Source organism: Solanum lycopersicum, chromosome 5 (assembly GCF_036512215.1).
Source record: "Solanum lycopersicum chromosome 5, SLM_r2.1".
NCBI lineage: Eukaryota > Viridiplantae > Streptophyta > Magnoliopsida > Solanales > Solanaceae > Solanum > Solanum lycopersicum.
The window spans coordinates 52,172,522-52,189,059 of record NC_090804.1 but is presented as its reverse complement, the minus strand read 5'-3'; the positions used below and the strand labels follow the sequence as shown (position 1 = coordinate 52,189,059).

Genomic DNA, 16,538 nt, shown 5'->3' with positions numbered 1-16,538 from the left:
GTTAGTTGGCTTGGTCGTAGTAAGGGTTCTGAGGTTTGGTTCTACGCGTATCAATCTGTGTGAACGTTGGTCTAATCGCAAGCATTCTTGAAACCTTAGGTATTTATCTTATTCATTTTTAGGTTTGTTACATTATCCCCCCTTAGGAACATTCGTCTCTGAATGACACTATCACTATATATTGTAATGCCAATCAAATCATAACATAATCACTTTTCCCAGTAAAGAAATATCAACAAAGTATGTAGATATAGGAAAAACATAGACCTAAGAGTAGAAAATCTAACCTCAAGAGCTGAAAATATGAGGGTAGCGGGATCTCATGTCGGCCTCAGCCTCCCACGTAGCCCCCTCAACAAGATAATTTCTCCACAATACCTTCACTGTGGCAATCTCCTTGTTCCTCAGCAACTTAACCTGTCTGTCTAAGATCTCAATAGGTACCTTCTCGTATGACAAGTCTTCATCAACCCCCAAAACCTTCCACAGGTAGAATCGATGATGGATCACCTAGGAACTTCTTCAACAAAGAGACATGAAAGACTGGATTGACAGAAGCTAGATCCGCAGGCAATGCTAACTCATAAGCCACCTCAACCACACGCTGTAGGGTCTTATATGGCCCAAATACCTCGGACTCAGCTTCCCTTTTCTACCGAATCTCATCACCCCTTTCATAGGTGATATCTTTAAGTAAACCTGGTATCCTACATCAAATTCTAAGGGCCGCTTTCTGTTGTTTGCATATGATTTCTATCGGCTGTAAGAAGTATCCAACTTATCCCTAATCACTCTAACCTTCTCTAAGGCCTCATGAATGATCTCTTGACCCAAAATGGATGACTCTCCAACCTCGAACCACCTAACTAGAGAAGTACACCTCCTACCATACAGTGCCTCAAATGGTGTCATCCTAATGCTGGAGTGATAAGTATTATTATACGAGAACTCTATCAAAGACAGATGGTCATCCCAACTACCTGTGATGTCAATTACACACGATCTCAACATGTCCTCGAACGTATGAGTGGTGCGATCTACTTGCCCATCAGCCTGAGGATGAAAGCCAGTACTAAGCTTCACCAGCGAGCCCAAGATTTTTTGGAAAGATCTCCAGAATTGTGAAGTAAACTGAGCTCCAGTACATGAAATCCATATTAATAGCCTCCGAATTTTAAGTTAGAACCTCAATAATCTGAGTCAAACCACTAGGCTTAAGATCCTCTATCTTAACCTGCTAACAATTTGGACATATAGATACATATTCTTCAATGTCCTTCTTCATGCCATCCCACCACTAGATCTTCTTAAAAGCATGATACATTTTGTTAAACCTAGATGTATGGAATATCAGGAACCATGGGCGTCTACAACAATCCTTGTCCGTAAATCATCCACATCTGGTACACAGGATGTCCTGGTATCTAAGTATGCTATCACCTACCAAAGTGAACGACTCATTCATTTTTAACAACACTGAGTCCTTCTGCTCCATCAACACAGGATCAAGATGTCAAACCTTCTTGACTTCAACTACCAAGGATGATTTAGAACTAGGATAAACTGAAACACCCCCACTAGTAGAGTAAACCAATCACACACCCAGTCTGGCAAGTCTGTGTACCTCTTTTGCCAACTCATTCTTTTCATCCTCAATGTGGATTGTACTCCCCATGCTCATCCTGCTCAAACCATCAACCATAACAATAACCTTACTTGAATGGTAGTGCACATTCTTATCATAATCCTTCAACAGCTCCAACCATCTCTGCTGACATATATTCAACTCTCTCTGTGTGAATATGTTATGATATGTGAAAACATCCACATGTACTCCATACAGATAATTCCTCTACAGCTTCAGTGCAAATATCACAGCTGCCAACTCTAGGTCATAAGTGGGATAATTCTTCTCATGAACCTTGAGTTGTCTGGAAGCAAAGGCTATTACCTTAGCAGTCTGCATACGAAGACAACCAAAACCAACCTTAGATGCATCACAATACACAGTGTAACTATTACAACACTTAAGCAGAGTAAGCACTGGGCTGAAGTGAGTCTGTCCTTGAGCTCCTGGAAACTCTTCTCAGAAGTCTCTTTCCAACAAAACTTGGCTTTCTTCTTCGTTAAAGCTACCAGTGGGGCAGCAATGGAAGAAAAGCCCTCCACAAACCTGTGGTATTAACCAGCCAATCCCAGAAACCTACTAATGTCAGTGGGAGTAAGGGGTTTTGGTTAGTTCTTAACTGCTTCAGTCTTCATGGAGTCACACCACATGACCCAGGAAGGTCACTGATCCCAGCCAGAATTCTCACTTGCTAAATTTGGCATACAACTGATGTTGTCTAAGTAATTGCAAGGTTATTCTCAATTGTTGTTCATGCTCTCCCCTGGTCTTAGAGTAGATGAGAATGTCATCAATGAATATTATGACGAAATATTCAAGGTATTCACGGAAGACTCTGTTAATGAGATCAATAAATACAACAGGTGCATTCGTGAGACCAAATGACATAACCAAGAACTCATTAACATAACCAAGAACTCATAATGACTATAACATGTACGAAAGTCTCTCTTTGGGACATGCCATTCCCTAACTGTAAGCTGATGATACCCTGAACGAACATCAATCTTAGAGAAAATTCTAGACCCATAGAGCTGATCGAACAAAGCATCTATTCTGGGAAGTGGATACTTATTCTTTATAGTGACTTTGTTGAGCTGCCGATAATCGATACACATTTTTAGGGTCCTATCTTTCTTCTTTACAAACAACAGTGGAGCGCTCCACGGGGATACGCTCAGCTGAATGAAACCCTTATCAATGAGATCTTTTAACTATAGCTTTAAGTCTTTGAGTTCTGCTGGAGCCATCTATAAGGAGGAATTGAGATTGTTTTAGTATCAGTTTCTAAGTACATACAAAAGTCCATCTCTCGAAGGGGAGGAACTCCAAGAAAATCTTAAGAAAACACATCTAGGAAGTACTTCACTACAGGCATTGAGTCTATGGAAGGAATGTCATGATCTAAATCATTAACACTCAGAAGATGAAATAGAAACCCCTTGGAAATCATTTTATTCTCCTTAAGATTTGAAATCAAGAGATTAGGACGAATCAAATTGTACCCCTCTCGGACTTACTCTTATTCATTAGGAGAAGCGAAATCTCACCACTCTATTACGATAGCCCAAGCAAGCATAACAACTGTGAAGCCAGTCCATGATAAGAATAACATCAAAATCATGCATGGGTAGTTCAACCAAGTTCGCACACATAGTCCTACCACATACAACTATTGGACAATCCTTGTATACTCTATCAGTTCTTACACTTTCTCGTAAAGGTGTACTAACAACTATAGGATCATGTAAAACTTCAGGTAGTAATTCAAAAGTAAGAGCAAGTAGACTAGTCAAAAAGGAAAGCGTAGACCCTGGATCAAGTAGAGAATAAACAAAAGTTTAGAATATTTGCAGCATACCTATGACCTCATCAATAAACTTCTCCTTCTCCTCCCTACCCTTCAGGTCATAGAATCTGTTCCTTTTGGGAGGCTCGATTGCTGCTTCACTCTGTGGGTTAGACCTAGGCTGAGCATAACCTCTAACCTGACCTCTGTTTTGTGGACAGTCTATGACCATGTGTCCGCTCTTACCACAACCAAAGCAGGCATTAGTGCCCTGTTTCACTCTCCAGTGTGAGCTCGGCCACACTTAGCAGAGTTCTTCTTAAAAAGCTTTATCTCACCGTCATTGCCCCTCTTGGGTTCAAGTCTGCCTCCTCTATGTGATGTACTCCTCTAAGAGTTAGAATTCAATAAACTCTGTTGCCCCTTGTTGAACCTGGACTGCTCACGGATAACAAAATCATTTCTGTGGCCTCTCTATGCAACATCCTTGAGCTGGTAGGAAGCCATCTCTGCCTTCTTAGTATCAGTGGCCCCTATAGACACCAGAATCTTATGTACTTCATCAAAAAACTCCTGAGGATCCTCTGATGTCTTAGACCCTATGAAAATAGGAGGGTTCATCCTTGTGAAGTCTCGCAGCCTGTCCGCCATGCTGCATACCGGGGGGTTCTCTCTATGAACCTCCTGCCGGTTGACTTGGGAAGTCGTATCCCGAGCCAGCATCGTAATGGACTGTGCCATCTGAGCAAAAGATGCCCTCACTTTAGCATCTGTCAACCCAACTAGGTTAACTGACATGTCCACTCATTTAGTTGGAGCCTGAGGTGGACTATAATTACCCCTAGCAGTTGCTCCTCCCCTCCTATGACCCTTAGCTCTCCAAGTGTTCATTATATGAAAAACAACAAGGATTGATGTTCTACACGCTCATAACACTAAGAAATCAGACATTAGGAAAAGCACGATAAGATCAAAATTTTCCTACATATCATGTAGTCTCTATTCCAGGATAGTGGTGCACTTCACTACCATGACTTAGAAACTACTCAATGTGGTTAACCTAGTGCTATGATACTAACTTTGTTAGGACCAGAATCTAGACCCAGACGAGACCGACGTCGTTGACCTCTCATAGGTCGCATACAAGCGTACTTACGTCATTCTTACTTTACATATGTAAATTTTAGCGAAAAATTTGAAACTTTTTGTTTCTTAACATACTTATAAAAAACATGCTCATTAATACTTAATTGTTCACCATCAACCATCTAACATTAAGTGATAAGCAACTGAAGAAATACTTCATTTCTATTCTTGTTAAGTGTATAATTGCCAAAATGGCACCAATACATAGTCTAAATAAAAATAGGAAAGAAACGCTAGCGGAACATGCTCCACTAGATCAATTCTAAAACTAAGGTAGATATAAAACAGTAGCATCCTTGTAAGCATGAGTACCTACAAAAACTGGATGAATGTGTGATGTCCAGATAAATGCACCGACGATCCTGTAGCTCTATCTTCCACCTGTGCCTGCACCTAAAATATTAGAGATTGTATAGGGTTAGTACACACTTGTACTAAGTATGGGTATATGCAAGTACACACCACGTACATGAATGAGAAAGAAAATCTCTTTCCTAAAAACATGATTTCTGGAAGTCAAGTCAGTGGACTTGCCAAATTGAGATTCAGAAAGTTCCAAAATTTAGATTAGAAAAGTCAGTGAGCTTTCCAAATTGGGATTAGGAAAAGTAGTGAGCATTCAAGATTTGGAATAGGAAAGTTATGCCATGAGAATAACATACATCATACTTTTCATATTTCCACACATCACATAACATTTACACTTACATTTCGTATAGCTTACAACACACTTTGAGTGTAGCACATAACTTCTTCAATATCATTCATTCATATGCCATGAGACCTCGAAATTATGGAATTAACATTAAGACATCCCTGAAATGAGGGCTCAAAAGATGGGAGTTCAACTAGGGAGTCTTTATTAGCAAACACAGAGTCTGCTTCGCTCATTCATACGTACTCCATTTCATTTCATTCATAGGCCAATGTAAAGACCAACTATATCTAGGATATAGTTTAAGAGTTTTATTAGGTTCGTTGTGCAATGACCAAGAATGACCTAATGTCATTACTTGAATCTAACTCACCTTTTGATTATCCTATCCTAACACCTTTGGTATCATTCATTTTATTATGTGCATCATTTGAGGCTGACCTCATTTATTCATTAGGAACTTTAACTTTAACCGACATAGATCATGTGAGCATCATGAAATCCATTATGTGCATAATTTGAGGTTGGCCTCATTTATTCATTGGTAACTTTAACTTTAACCGACATAGATCATGCGAGAATCATTAAATCCATTGTCTCCCCCACACGAAAAAGAGGTGGAACTAAAGTGACCCATAACATGCTAGCGTACATGGGAATTAAACCCCGCCATATCCGTATATTTGTTGTATAGGTTCGAAGAATAGGAGATATAAGGAGACACATACCCGGCAAGCGGGACAGTATCATCTTATGAGAGTTACGTGAACCTCCGCCCTTCCCAAAAGAAGGCATCAGCGCTCATAGCTAGCCGATACATTACATCAACTCATACGTCATGGAAGCTGGATTCTAGTATGAGGACATCATAGCTCATTAGATGATTTCTCATCTCATCATTAGTATTAAGTGTCTTAAAGCTCAATACTCTCATTAGAGTGTTCATATAGACTTATCTCTTCATTATCTTACACTCTCATAGGTGAGTACATATTGATAATATTTACTTAGGCTCATTTGAGATTGCTCTCATCATTTACATTAGCCTCATATCATGTTGTCACCACATTAATTATCATTAGCACCTTTACTTTTCATTGTTACTCACCTCTTATTACGTAAATGTTCATTTCATCATATGCCAATGCACTTGGCCATTTAGTGTGTTTCACACCATTACTTAACCCTTCTAGGGTTTCATCATTTCATCATTTCATTATTCATCTCATCATATGCCAATGCACTTTGCCATTAAGTGTATCTTACACTCATGCTTAAACCTTTTAGGGTTCATCATTTCATTACATACATCTTACGTTGACTTACTTTTGAATGTATGTTAGACTTATGTGTCTATACATACAAGCCATGGGGATTCATTCATAGTTCGTTAAGTGATTCATACATTCCATAGATTATGTTGTACAAGACTTATGTATCTTGTATATATGCCAAGATCTTGATTTGATCTAAGTATGTGGTATTTTCATTGATTTTATTTTTAATCTCCATGATGTTGGGTTCTAGATTAAACCCCATTATGAATAATATATCCTTAATTATCTACGTGGTTTTTCTCTTAAATTGGCCGAAGGGTTGTGGGTTTGAACTCCCACAACCACTTTTTATTTTTCATTAACATCACATTATTCATTTTTGCCCAAACCAAGAGGTTGTGGGATCAAACCCCCACAGCCTCTTTTATTTTTGTTATTTATTTCGCAGCAATAGGGAGGTTGTGGGTTCGAACCCCCACAACCTCCTTATTTTAATTTAAATTTACTAGAGGCTTTGAGGTGGTGGGTTTGAACCCCACAACCTCCTATTTTTTTAAATTTTAATTTCTCTAGGCTAAGAGTTTTTGGAAGTGAGGTTGTGGGATCGAGCCCCCACAACCCCACCTCATTTTTCTTAATTAAGTTTGCTCCCTCCCTTCTATCCCTGAGGTTGTGGGTTTGATTTCCACGCCTCACACTTTTTTTTCTTTAATTCTGTTCTTTCACTCATACTTGGAGGTCGTGGGTTCGTTTCCCACGCCTCCCATTTAATTTAATTAAATCATTCGTCTCCTTTGTCAAACCATTAAACAAGTTTAATTCCCCCCTGCCCCATTTTCTTTTTTCTTTCTCGCGAAAACCAGTAGCGAAAGGGTGAGGTCACATGTTCGAATCCTGGTGGCCTCACCTCTTTTGAATGTATTAAATTTCCCAATTTCAACACCCTTTTTGAACTAAATTTAAAGTACACTAAGATGGACATTTATTCAAAATATTTAGGTTCCATTCATCAACCATTTCATCTTAGTTTCTTAGGGAATTTCACCAAGCATTTAGTGTGTAGTTAGGTGTAGTTTAGGGTTTACATTGGTCAAACATTTCCACTAAAAATTTATAACATCACACAGCATATGAATATCACATTGGGCACAACTTTAGCACATAAAATACAAGAAACAACATGCCTTTACACGTCGCAAAACAGTGACCACTTCACTGCCACACGTTGCACTAACACATCACCTTTTTCACATCATTTCGAACAACATAATCATTATTCACACAATTTCGAACATGCATACTTAAACATAAGCATCACAAAAACATATTTCATCCCTACTTTGTACCAGCAAGCATACCCAACTTGAAGTTCAATGAAAGCTAGTGACAGTGAGAAGCAAAAAGGGAACAATCCTAGTTTTCAGAATGGTTATCTTGAATCTTAAGGGGTATCTTGGGAAAGGGACCAAGAGGAAAGAAGCCCATACCTTAATTTTCTTGTTCAAATGTGAAGTTTCTTCCCAAAACCCTCTCCAAAATCAGTTCAAGCTTCTTCAACGTCCACACCATTCGACAGACAACTTCTCTTTGCCTTAACGTTTTGGTTACTTTGTTTTTCTTAAAATTTCATGTGAGTTCTTTAATTGTGAAGAAATCTTGATGTATTTTAAGTCCTTCACCTTTATTTTGGTAGAGAACAAATGTGAAAGAGAGTTTTTGTGCGTGGAGAGGTCATAGACGTGAGAGAGTGAACGTGTGAAGTTGTTTAAGATTAAAGGATGACTTAGTCAATTTAGGACTCTCCTTAACAAAGAAAAATCTTATTTATTCGATTATACGTTACAGGGCCATTTTTCCCTTACAAAAAAAATATTTTAATTGATAATTCAAGCATCAATTCATTGCCTCCAATGGGGCTCGAACTGAGTGACACCCTTTCGCGAAAAAAGGTCACTTAAGGTCGACCCAACCCGAATTGATTCTTTAAATTAATTAATTAATTAATTCCTTAGGGTAATTACAATATTGCGTTTGGCCTGAAAAATACCATTTTACCCCTGGGCCCTCAAAACATAAGATGTCTTCTTTTTAAGTTCGGTAAAGACTCCTTCGATTAAAACTTCGTTTTCGAAAGCCTTACTTTATTTGTTACAACCTTTCCAAGCTCAAATAACTCCCTAAGTAAGTTGGATTTGTTATAGTAAGGATTTTGAGGTCTGGTTCTACGCGTATCAATCCGTGTGAACCTTTGTCTTATCGCAGGCATTCTTGACACCTTAAGTATTTATCTTATTCATTTTTAGGGTTGTTACACTTGACCACAACGTTTTTAGTTGGACAAATAAGGAAATTGGTTCATTAAAAGTTTTGTGGTGGAGTCAGTTCGTAGAGGGAGCTACTTAGGAAGCAGAAGCAACCATCATGACCAAGCCTCCTCACCTCTATCTTTCTTGTTGTGTTACATCTTGAGGCAATAGTTCCTCCAATGTATCAATTTATTCTTACGTATTTTAGCAGTAGGATCATGTTCCCTCAATTACATTACATTCAAACATATTTGCATGTTCATGGAACTTAGTTCAGTTAGATATCAACTTCTAGTATTCAGTCGACAAGTGAGATAAATTTTTCTTCATTTGTAATTGAACCATTATCACTAATTTAGCGACTTAATAAAATAAATTATTCTACTAAAGGGAGATTATAAGCTATGTAATCAATAATTGAATTAAATAAATAAAATGAATAATTTGAAGGTATTTTAGTAAAATAATGGATCATAATTGACATTTCAATGTCCAACGTGAAAAATTATGTAAATAAAAATGAAAATATATATATATATATATATATATATATATATATATATATAAAGAGAACCCTTTGAAAGTTATGACTTCTATTAAAAAAATTGTGACTTTCGTGAAGAGTTGTGACTTTCGTGAAGAGTTGTGACTTTCGTGAAGAGTAGCGACATTTATGAAGAGTTGTGACATTTATGAAAAGTTGCGACTTTTATAAATAGTTTCGAGTTTTACGAAAAGTTGTGACTTTTGTGAAGTGTTGTGACATTTTTAATAAGGCACAATTAGAATAACCAATAGTATCATTTGATGTCTATAAATTGAGCAATTTCCCCTCATTTTAAAAAAATGAAAATTCTGAACTTCTTCTTCTTCTTCTTATACACACAATTAAATAATTGTGTACTTTGATCCTTTTGAGTTGTTCAATGACACATTATTTTTGTATGAATACACTAGTAAACAAAATATTTTTTATCTAAGTCTATTCCTTCAAACCTCAGGTTATAGAGGAGAATAATTTTTTAAAGGGAATAATTTGCATTCCGTAGGATTGATTTTTTTATGATTGTTTCATTCTATTGTTACAGATGGTGGTATGCTTATTACGGTCATCGATTTATGCTTATGTTATATATTTTTTTAGTACATGTTTTAAACTTTGTTATTTATGTTTATACTTTTGATCATATTTTTGATCATTATGTTGAAGTAAATATATGTTAATCATGAATTTGATGTAATCATTAGACTATTAGTTTCATGTATATTAAAATTCTTAAAATTTTATGCTAAACACTTTGATTTTTATATAGTTTTCAGTGGCTAAAGATAAATGGGATGTCCAAGAAAACACTTTTCATTCTTCTGACGTTATGGTTGTTTCAAACTACTTTAGTATATTAGTTATTCAATATTCTATCTTATGAGTCATTAATTCAATTAGTGACATCCAAAAACAAAGGAATGTAATTAGACGGTATGTATTAATTGTACTCAACCTTAATCAAATATTTGGGGTTCAAATGTTGGATTAGAGTGAATAAATTACTCCTCAAAGTAGGATGAATCCATAACGATCAAATCTTAAAAAAATAATTTTCTCCTTACAAAAATTAGATTAAAAATCACAAAGAAGTCAATAGAATTATGAGCATATTCATGGAAACATAAACAACAAAATATGTCTTTTTGCTATCGAAATAGTGTCATCGACTGTGAATAGTTTTGCATAGGGGACTTGTCAAGGCATCATTTAACTCAAATTATTTGAGCTTCATATGTTATTTCATCGAACTCAAAGAGATTTCCTTATAAATTTTAATTAACATATAAAGTACACAACTAGTTATATAAGATGTATAGTATTAAGATTCTTTATGTAGAGGCCTTAATTAGGAGTAAAACTCTCGCATTAATGAATAAATGTTTGTTTAAATTTTCAAAAATACAAATATAGAAGATGAAACAATTACATATATATTATATAGACTTTGATAAAATACCACAGTAATGTGAAGAAATAAAAACAAAATACATGAACACTTAGAATCAAATATTTTTTCGTTTAAGATAAAAAAATATCATTTCATCTTTGAATAAAATATTCTTTACAATTTATCGTAGTGCTATACCCACTTGAAAAAACTTACATTATCAAATGTTGAGAAGTAGATTATTGAAATAGTTCACCGCCGCGCGAATCGCAGGAAATTTACCTAATTTGAACTAAATAGCTTACCAATAAATGAAAAAATGATTAAAAAAAGACCACTATAGATTTCTAAATTTTGGATAGTAACATATTAGATGGCTCTATGAGAATTGTGCTTGTTAACCATTTGGCCGTTTGACGGATTACATTAAATATAAGGGTGTCCAAATTAATACATCAAAACAAAGCCTACGGTTTTGGAACTTATATGAAGGTCAAATTTCAATTTTAAAAACACATAAATTATGTTGAAAAAGGTATAAAAAATTATGTTGTACTGTAAAACCTAAGCCTTGCAAAACTCATGTTGCATGAGGCAAAAGATCAATTTCTAAAACAACATGTTATCCTCTAAAAGATATAATAAGTTTTGTTGTATTGCATAACTTAATACTTTTTCCATTTTTAATCTTTCTTTTTGGTTTTCACATAGTTGTATGAACCATTGATTTAAAAATTTTATTCTAGATCCTAAAGTATCTACCATTCCTTCATTATTCCAATCCTTTATTACGTTTGTACTAAATGGTTCTGGTAATTTTGTATAATATTGTTTTCTTATTTCTTTTGCTTCGTCTAAATTGTATTTAGCTTTGTAATAATATTCTTTAAATGCGCAAGTATATTCTTCTAAGTAACACATTTTACATATAGCTAATTTTGTCATAAGTTGTCTATTTATTATTTTTTCTCTATTTTGTTCTCTTATATCTGTAGTCATGCCTCCAAATTCATTTCTTATTGCTGATTCATATTTATCTAGTATATCTAAAACTTATGTATGACAAGCTATGTCTTAAATATACTACACAACTTATGTTACATAACATAATTACTACATAACTTATCTGAGCGAGATATAAGTTCTCTTAACTTACGTCTTAATTTAATAAAATATATTATGTTCAATTTGACTATATGGTATTATCATGTAGGTGAGGCTCGCTAATAACAATCCCTGAATCTTGCGTCAAAGAATTTTTATCTCTATTCCAAGTTGAAGCCACAAATATCATCATAATAAATATTTTGCATCATTGCTCAAAGCTTTAAGCATAAATGTGTTCAGCTAGATATATGAATTTTGTTGGATAACACTGTCACACTCTTTTTGTCAGATTTTTCCAAGTAAAATAACGTTATTGTGAGGATATTATTTTATTTACTGAAATAAAGTCGTCACTTAGAATTGAGTTATGGTGTTTCAAGTCATATTTTTAAAGCTTTAATGAAACAGAAATTACTATTTGCATAAGTCAATTGAAACAATGGATATGGTAAGAAATTCGATTGATGCATTAAAAGGTGTGAGGTACTCTTGAATCACGTAGTTCTAACACAATAGATTTTATCAACTTATAGTTGGCACAAGGTAGTGCTGGACAAATCAAATTATTAAATATTCCCATGGCTTGCTTAACTAAATCAATTTGATAAGTCCCAAACAAATATGTAAAGTCACAACAATGACCTCGATATACACCGGTTAGAACGCATAAATGTGACCTCACTTTGTATAATACATCCTAAATTTAAGCCTATTCGTCTTTGTTAAACTAAAGGTTATTATATTTTTGAAAGTGTGTAGGTGAAGACACATAAATATTACCTTGTAGTTTTAATTATATTTCCTTCTTTGATACGCGAAGTTGCGACCTCATGTAAGAGGATATATTATATATGTCCTCATTAGATCTTAAGACTTACGACACATTTATTCTACTATGTTGGGAAAACTATTTTTTCCCTTTTCTCTCATTTTTTTATCGCAACTGGCTTTGAATAAAAAAATAATCTTACCATTTATATTGTCATTAAGTAGTTAAACCCTTAGATTTCTTTATCGAGTCAAATTTTCTATTGTTGACATATGTGTTCAATATAATCAAAAGCCTAATACATTATTAGCACTAAATAAACTGACTACCTTGACCCTTATTTGCAAAAATAATCAAACAAAAGTTATTGTGATCTACTCCCAAATAATCCAAACAAAATAGTTCACTTTAAACCTAAAATCAACTAAGAAAAACCTGACATATTATCAGAAGAAATAGAAGCACACAAACCCGGAATATGACTTTTTTTTGTATTATCTTCTACACGACAAAAATTGTATATAAGCAAGCTAAACAAACAATCATTCATATTATAAATATCATAAGAGTCTACAACCTTAACTAACAAGTTTATCTATTCATGTTAGAAATGAAAAATACAAGATAAAATATATTGCGATAATATTGTGAGTTAACTAGCACATAATCACAAGCAAATAAAATAGAAGTGAAAAATAACACAAGGATTAAACAAGGTTAGGCTAGACTAATCCTCAAAGCAAAAATGAAGATAAAGTTTTTCACTATGAAAGATAGAAGAAATGTACAATCCTTTAGAATCTTCAAGGAGTATCCTATATATAGATCCCAAGTAGTCTCAAACATATAAGGAAAAGGTTATCGTAATCCTTAAAGGGAATTATATTTCTTTTCCAGATCTATTAGAACAAAGAGTGTTCTAAACAAATATGGATTACAAATTATTATGGAAAAAATCAAGACATAATTTAGAAAATGTAATAAGAAATAAAATTAAAGACTCAACAAAGAATAAGATGCAAACTTATTGAGTCAAAATGACCACGGAAGTGTACGCAATCATACAAATATTATATAATTTTTAGTCGAGATATCATACCCACAAAGATTTTTCAATCAATTATTTACGAACTTAAACTAATTAATGTTCAACCTTAAGTGCCAAACTTCAGAAACAAAAAATTCGACCACGCTGCCGCACTGCTTGGCACACTGCACACCCTAAAAGGGTACTATGTAGCGCACTGCTTTAGTCCTTTTTGAGTAAAAAGTATATCAAATCAAAGTACAAGATGATTACCATAGATATAGATTATATGAGAAGATAAAAAAAAAGTTAAGTATTTTATAAAAGAAGTCTGGACATTCCATCTTTTGAATAGATCGTTGTAGACCAAATAATAGTTTAACATTTGAATGTAAATAAACGAAATTTTAGTCTTAACACCAAATTATTTGCTTAACTTTCAGAACCATCAACATAAATGAAAATATTGTGCAATCTTCTGTCAACAAAGAACAATACTAATTGTCTTCAAAATATTTAGCCACATAAACACACTGAAGGCCATAAAAGACTTATCAAATAGAAACAAATTATTTCTTGTTGGGATGAGAACCTTCTCCTTCACGGACAACGTGAACTTGTAAGTAAAGTTCATTTTTGTGTTTCTCTCTCACGAATTCACAAATGCACGTATCTATTTCCTCCACAAGGTTCCACTTACATAAATTATGCTACCCTCCAATTAGCCATATTCTACTGTCCTGTCAAATCTTGAGTTTTGTCTCAAATTCTCTACCAGCGGAGTCACGTATGGTCATGCATGAAGGAAGTTCAAGTTGGTAATCTCTGACCACATCAGCCGGAACGTACTACAATTAGAAAAAAACACTTTGTTAAATTAAAATATTATAAGAATGAACTATAAAGTTATCAAATAAAATAGTTATATGTTAATAATTACCAGATGATTTTTCCTATCTGGGCGTATTTATGTCACGGAGAAAGCATTTTTTTGGCTTAGTTCCTCCTCCACTTCTGAATATATTTGTACCAAATTGTCTCCTTAAATATATTATGACAATAATATGAATACAAAATTATGCCTAAATAATGACAAATGTCAGTTTTGTGGTAACATAAATAATAAAAGAATTGAATTGCATAGAAATTAAACATAAGAGTATATTTAAAGATATCTAATTTTTGTCTACCTTTGGAACGTGTTGTCATTTTTTTTAATATGCCAGTTCTTTCTTTATCATCCTCGTCTTCTTTGTATTCATCAGGTTCTTCTTTTTCACCTTCTTCTACTGGAACATCTTCCCTATTTTCATATTCCTTTTGTTCATCCTCTTTTTCTTCTACTAGGGTATTCTCATCCGTAATATCAAAAGAAGAAATGTTCTTGCTATCTCTAGCCCTAGTATTCTCCTTTGACTCCACACTCTTTTGATGTTCAACATTCATTTCCTCTACTTCCTCCTCCTTCACATTAATTTTTAAACTCCCAACTCCTTTCTTTACACATCCATTTCTTCCAAGTAGTGTAAAGTCAAAAATTCTGGTTCCATCAAAGTCAAAAATAAAGAAGTCTCCAAGCTCTACGATGTTGTCCTTAATGAATTTTTCCCATCCATATTCAAAATAAATATCTTTTGCTGCTTTGGTTACCCCTATAGGCCACATATTTCCAAACCGATCCCTTAGGATAATGTTGCTAGGTAATATTCCATCCACGTAATCGGTATAAGTTGTAGGAAGTTTCTGTGAAAAAAAAAAGGTTCACTTTTGAAAAACTAAATGCAGAAGAACATTAATTTATTAAATCACATTGCTAATGTCATAGAAGCAAACAGGTTTTAGATGATAAAATATTTCACATAAACACAAAGTTTGAGACTTTTGTTGTTAGAATTCAAGAGTCTAGCTATTACAGAAAGGATAAAATGTAATATATGGCATTTTCAAAGTTTTATCATACGAGTACTTCGTTCAACCCTTATAATATTGTTAGTTTTGAACAAATGCAATCTCTATCATTGATGGACTAAATTAAACATAATACTTATAAAAAAAGTACGTCTTTAACATATATAGAAAAACATTGCACAACAAAGGGGCTCTTATCAACCTTTTAGTTTCCCTGCCCTTATTCAACACTTATATTAAAAAAACTATTGATTGAAAAAGTTTTTTAAAAAAAAGATTCAACAACAATTATAGATCAAATACATGAAGATAAGAACAAAAAACAAGATGAAAGGGAAAGAACAACTAAAAAAAATAATAGCATGAGGCATCCATGTTTTTCAGATCTGAATCTCAACAAATCCTTCCCCCTCCACTATTTATATTCGCTGCTTACATATATCTAAAAAGAAGAAAAAAATCAAGAAAAAGTTACATCATAGACCATAAGGGGGGGGGGGGGGGGTGAGAGTAGACTTACCAACCGCTTTCCATTAGTTTCAGGGATAAATACCTTGAAGAATCCCATGTTCATTTTGATTGTTAAGATTTAGGAGGAGAGCACAATTGAAGCACAACCTATAAACCCTAAAAGTTAATAGGATTGAAAAAAAAGTTTATCATCGATTATATTAAGCCTGTTAAGCGGGTTATGTCATGTTTGACCAGCCCATTAAGAAATTCACTGTATTCCAACCACGAGCTGGGCTGGATCACAAATAATTGCGTCGATCTGGGATCAACAGTGTAAGACTTTTGTTTGGCTCTGCCCACAATCCATTAGCCCAATTTTTTGGGCCAATTGGTCCAGGTTCTTGTGGACCGAACGGACCGTGTCATTGTATAATTATTATTTATTTTTCAAAATGTTTATTAAATGGAAAGTTTGATTCAATTATCAATAAGAGTTGTATTCTTAACTATTTAATTTTGAAATAATTATAAATATTTATA

The 16,538-nt window shown here is 34.2% G+C and overlaps 2 protein-coding genes across 2 annotated transcripts; both read right to left on the bottom strand.

Annotated features, from left to right (window-relative positions):
• Window positions 1-753: 753 nt before the first annotated feature.
• LOC138348886 (uncharacterized) lies at window positions 754-2,745 on the bottom strand. The gene is made up of 5 exons (XM_069298475.1): window positions 2,591-2,745; window positions 2,023-2,173; window positions 1,857-1,960; window positions 1,625-1,682; window positions 754-1,053 (listed from the first exon to the last, which is right to left on the bottom strand). Exons 1-5 carry the CDS (start codon window positions 2,743-2,745, stop codon window positions 754-756), a joined length of 768 nt encoding a protein of 255 aa, XP_069154576.1.
• Window positions 2,746-14,048: 11,303 nt separating this feature from the next.
• Window positions 14,049-16,198, bottom strand: LOC112941504 (B3 domain-containing protein At5g60142-like). The gene is made up of 4 exons (XM_026030986.2): window positions 16,066-16,198; window positions 14,828-15,380; window positions 14,578-14,719; window positions 14,049-14,485 (listed from the first exon to the last, which is right to left on the bottom strand). Exons 1-3 carry the CDS (start codon window positions 16,117-16,119, stop codon window positions 14,634-14,636), a joined length of 693 nt encoding a protein of 230 aa, XP_025886771.2. The 5' UTR covers window positions 16,120-16,198; the 3' UTR covers window positions 14,049-14,485; window positions 14,578-14,633.
• Window positions 16,199-16,538: the final 340 nt, after the last annotated feature.

What these genes read in the sequence shown, in the direction of transcription:
- LOC138348886 (XM_069298475.1), bottom strand. Translation starts at nt 2,745, where the DNA reads ATGTGTATCGATTATCGGCAGCTCAACAAAGTCACTATAAAGAATAAG. An exon ending in GCTTACTCTGCTTAAGTGTT is followed by an intron (nt 1,961 to 2,022) that starts GTAATAGTTACA and finishes CTTCGTATGCAG; the next exon opens with ACTGCTAAGGTAATAGCCTT. An exon ending in GTGATATTTGCACTGAAGCT is followed by an intron (nt 1,683 to 1,856) that starts GTAGAGGAATTA and finishes TGGTTTGAGCAG; the next exon opens with GATGAGCATGGGGAGTACAA.
- LOC112941504 (XM_026030986.2), bottom strand. Translation starts at nt 16,119, where the DNA reads ATGAACATGGGATTCTTCAAGGTATTTATCCCTGAAACTAATGGAAAG. An exon ending in AAACTAATGGAAAGCGGTTG is followed by an intron (nt 15,381 to 16,065) that starts GTAAGTCTACTC and finishes TTTTTTTCACAG; the next exon opens with AAACTTCCTACAACTTATAC. An exon ending in AATGACAACACGTTCCAAAG is followed by an intron (nt 14,720 to 14,827) that starts GTAGACAAAAAT and finishes GTCATTATTTAG; the next exon opens with GCATAATTTTGTATTCATAT.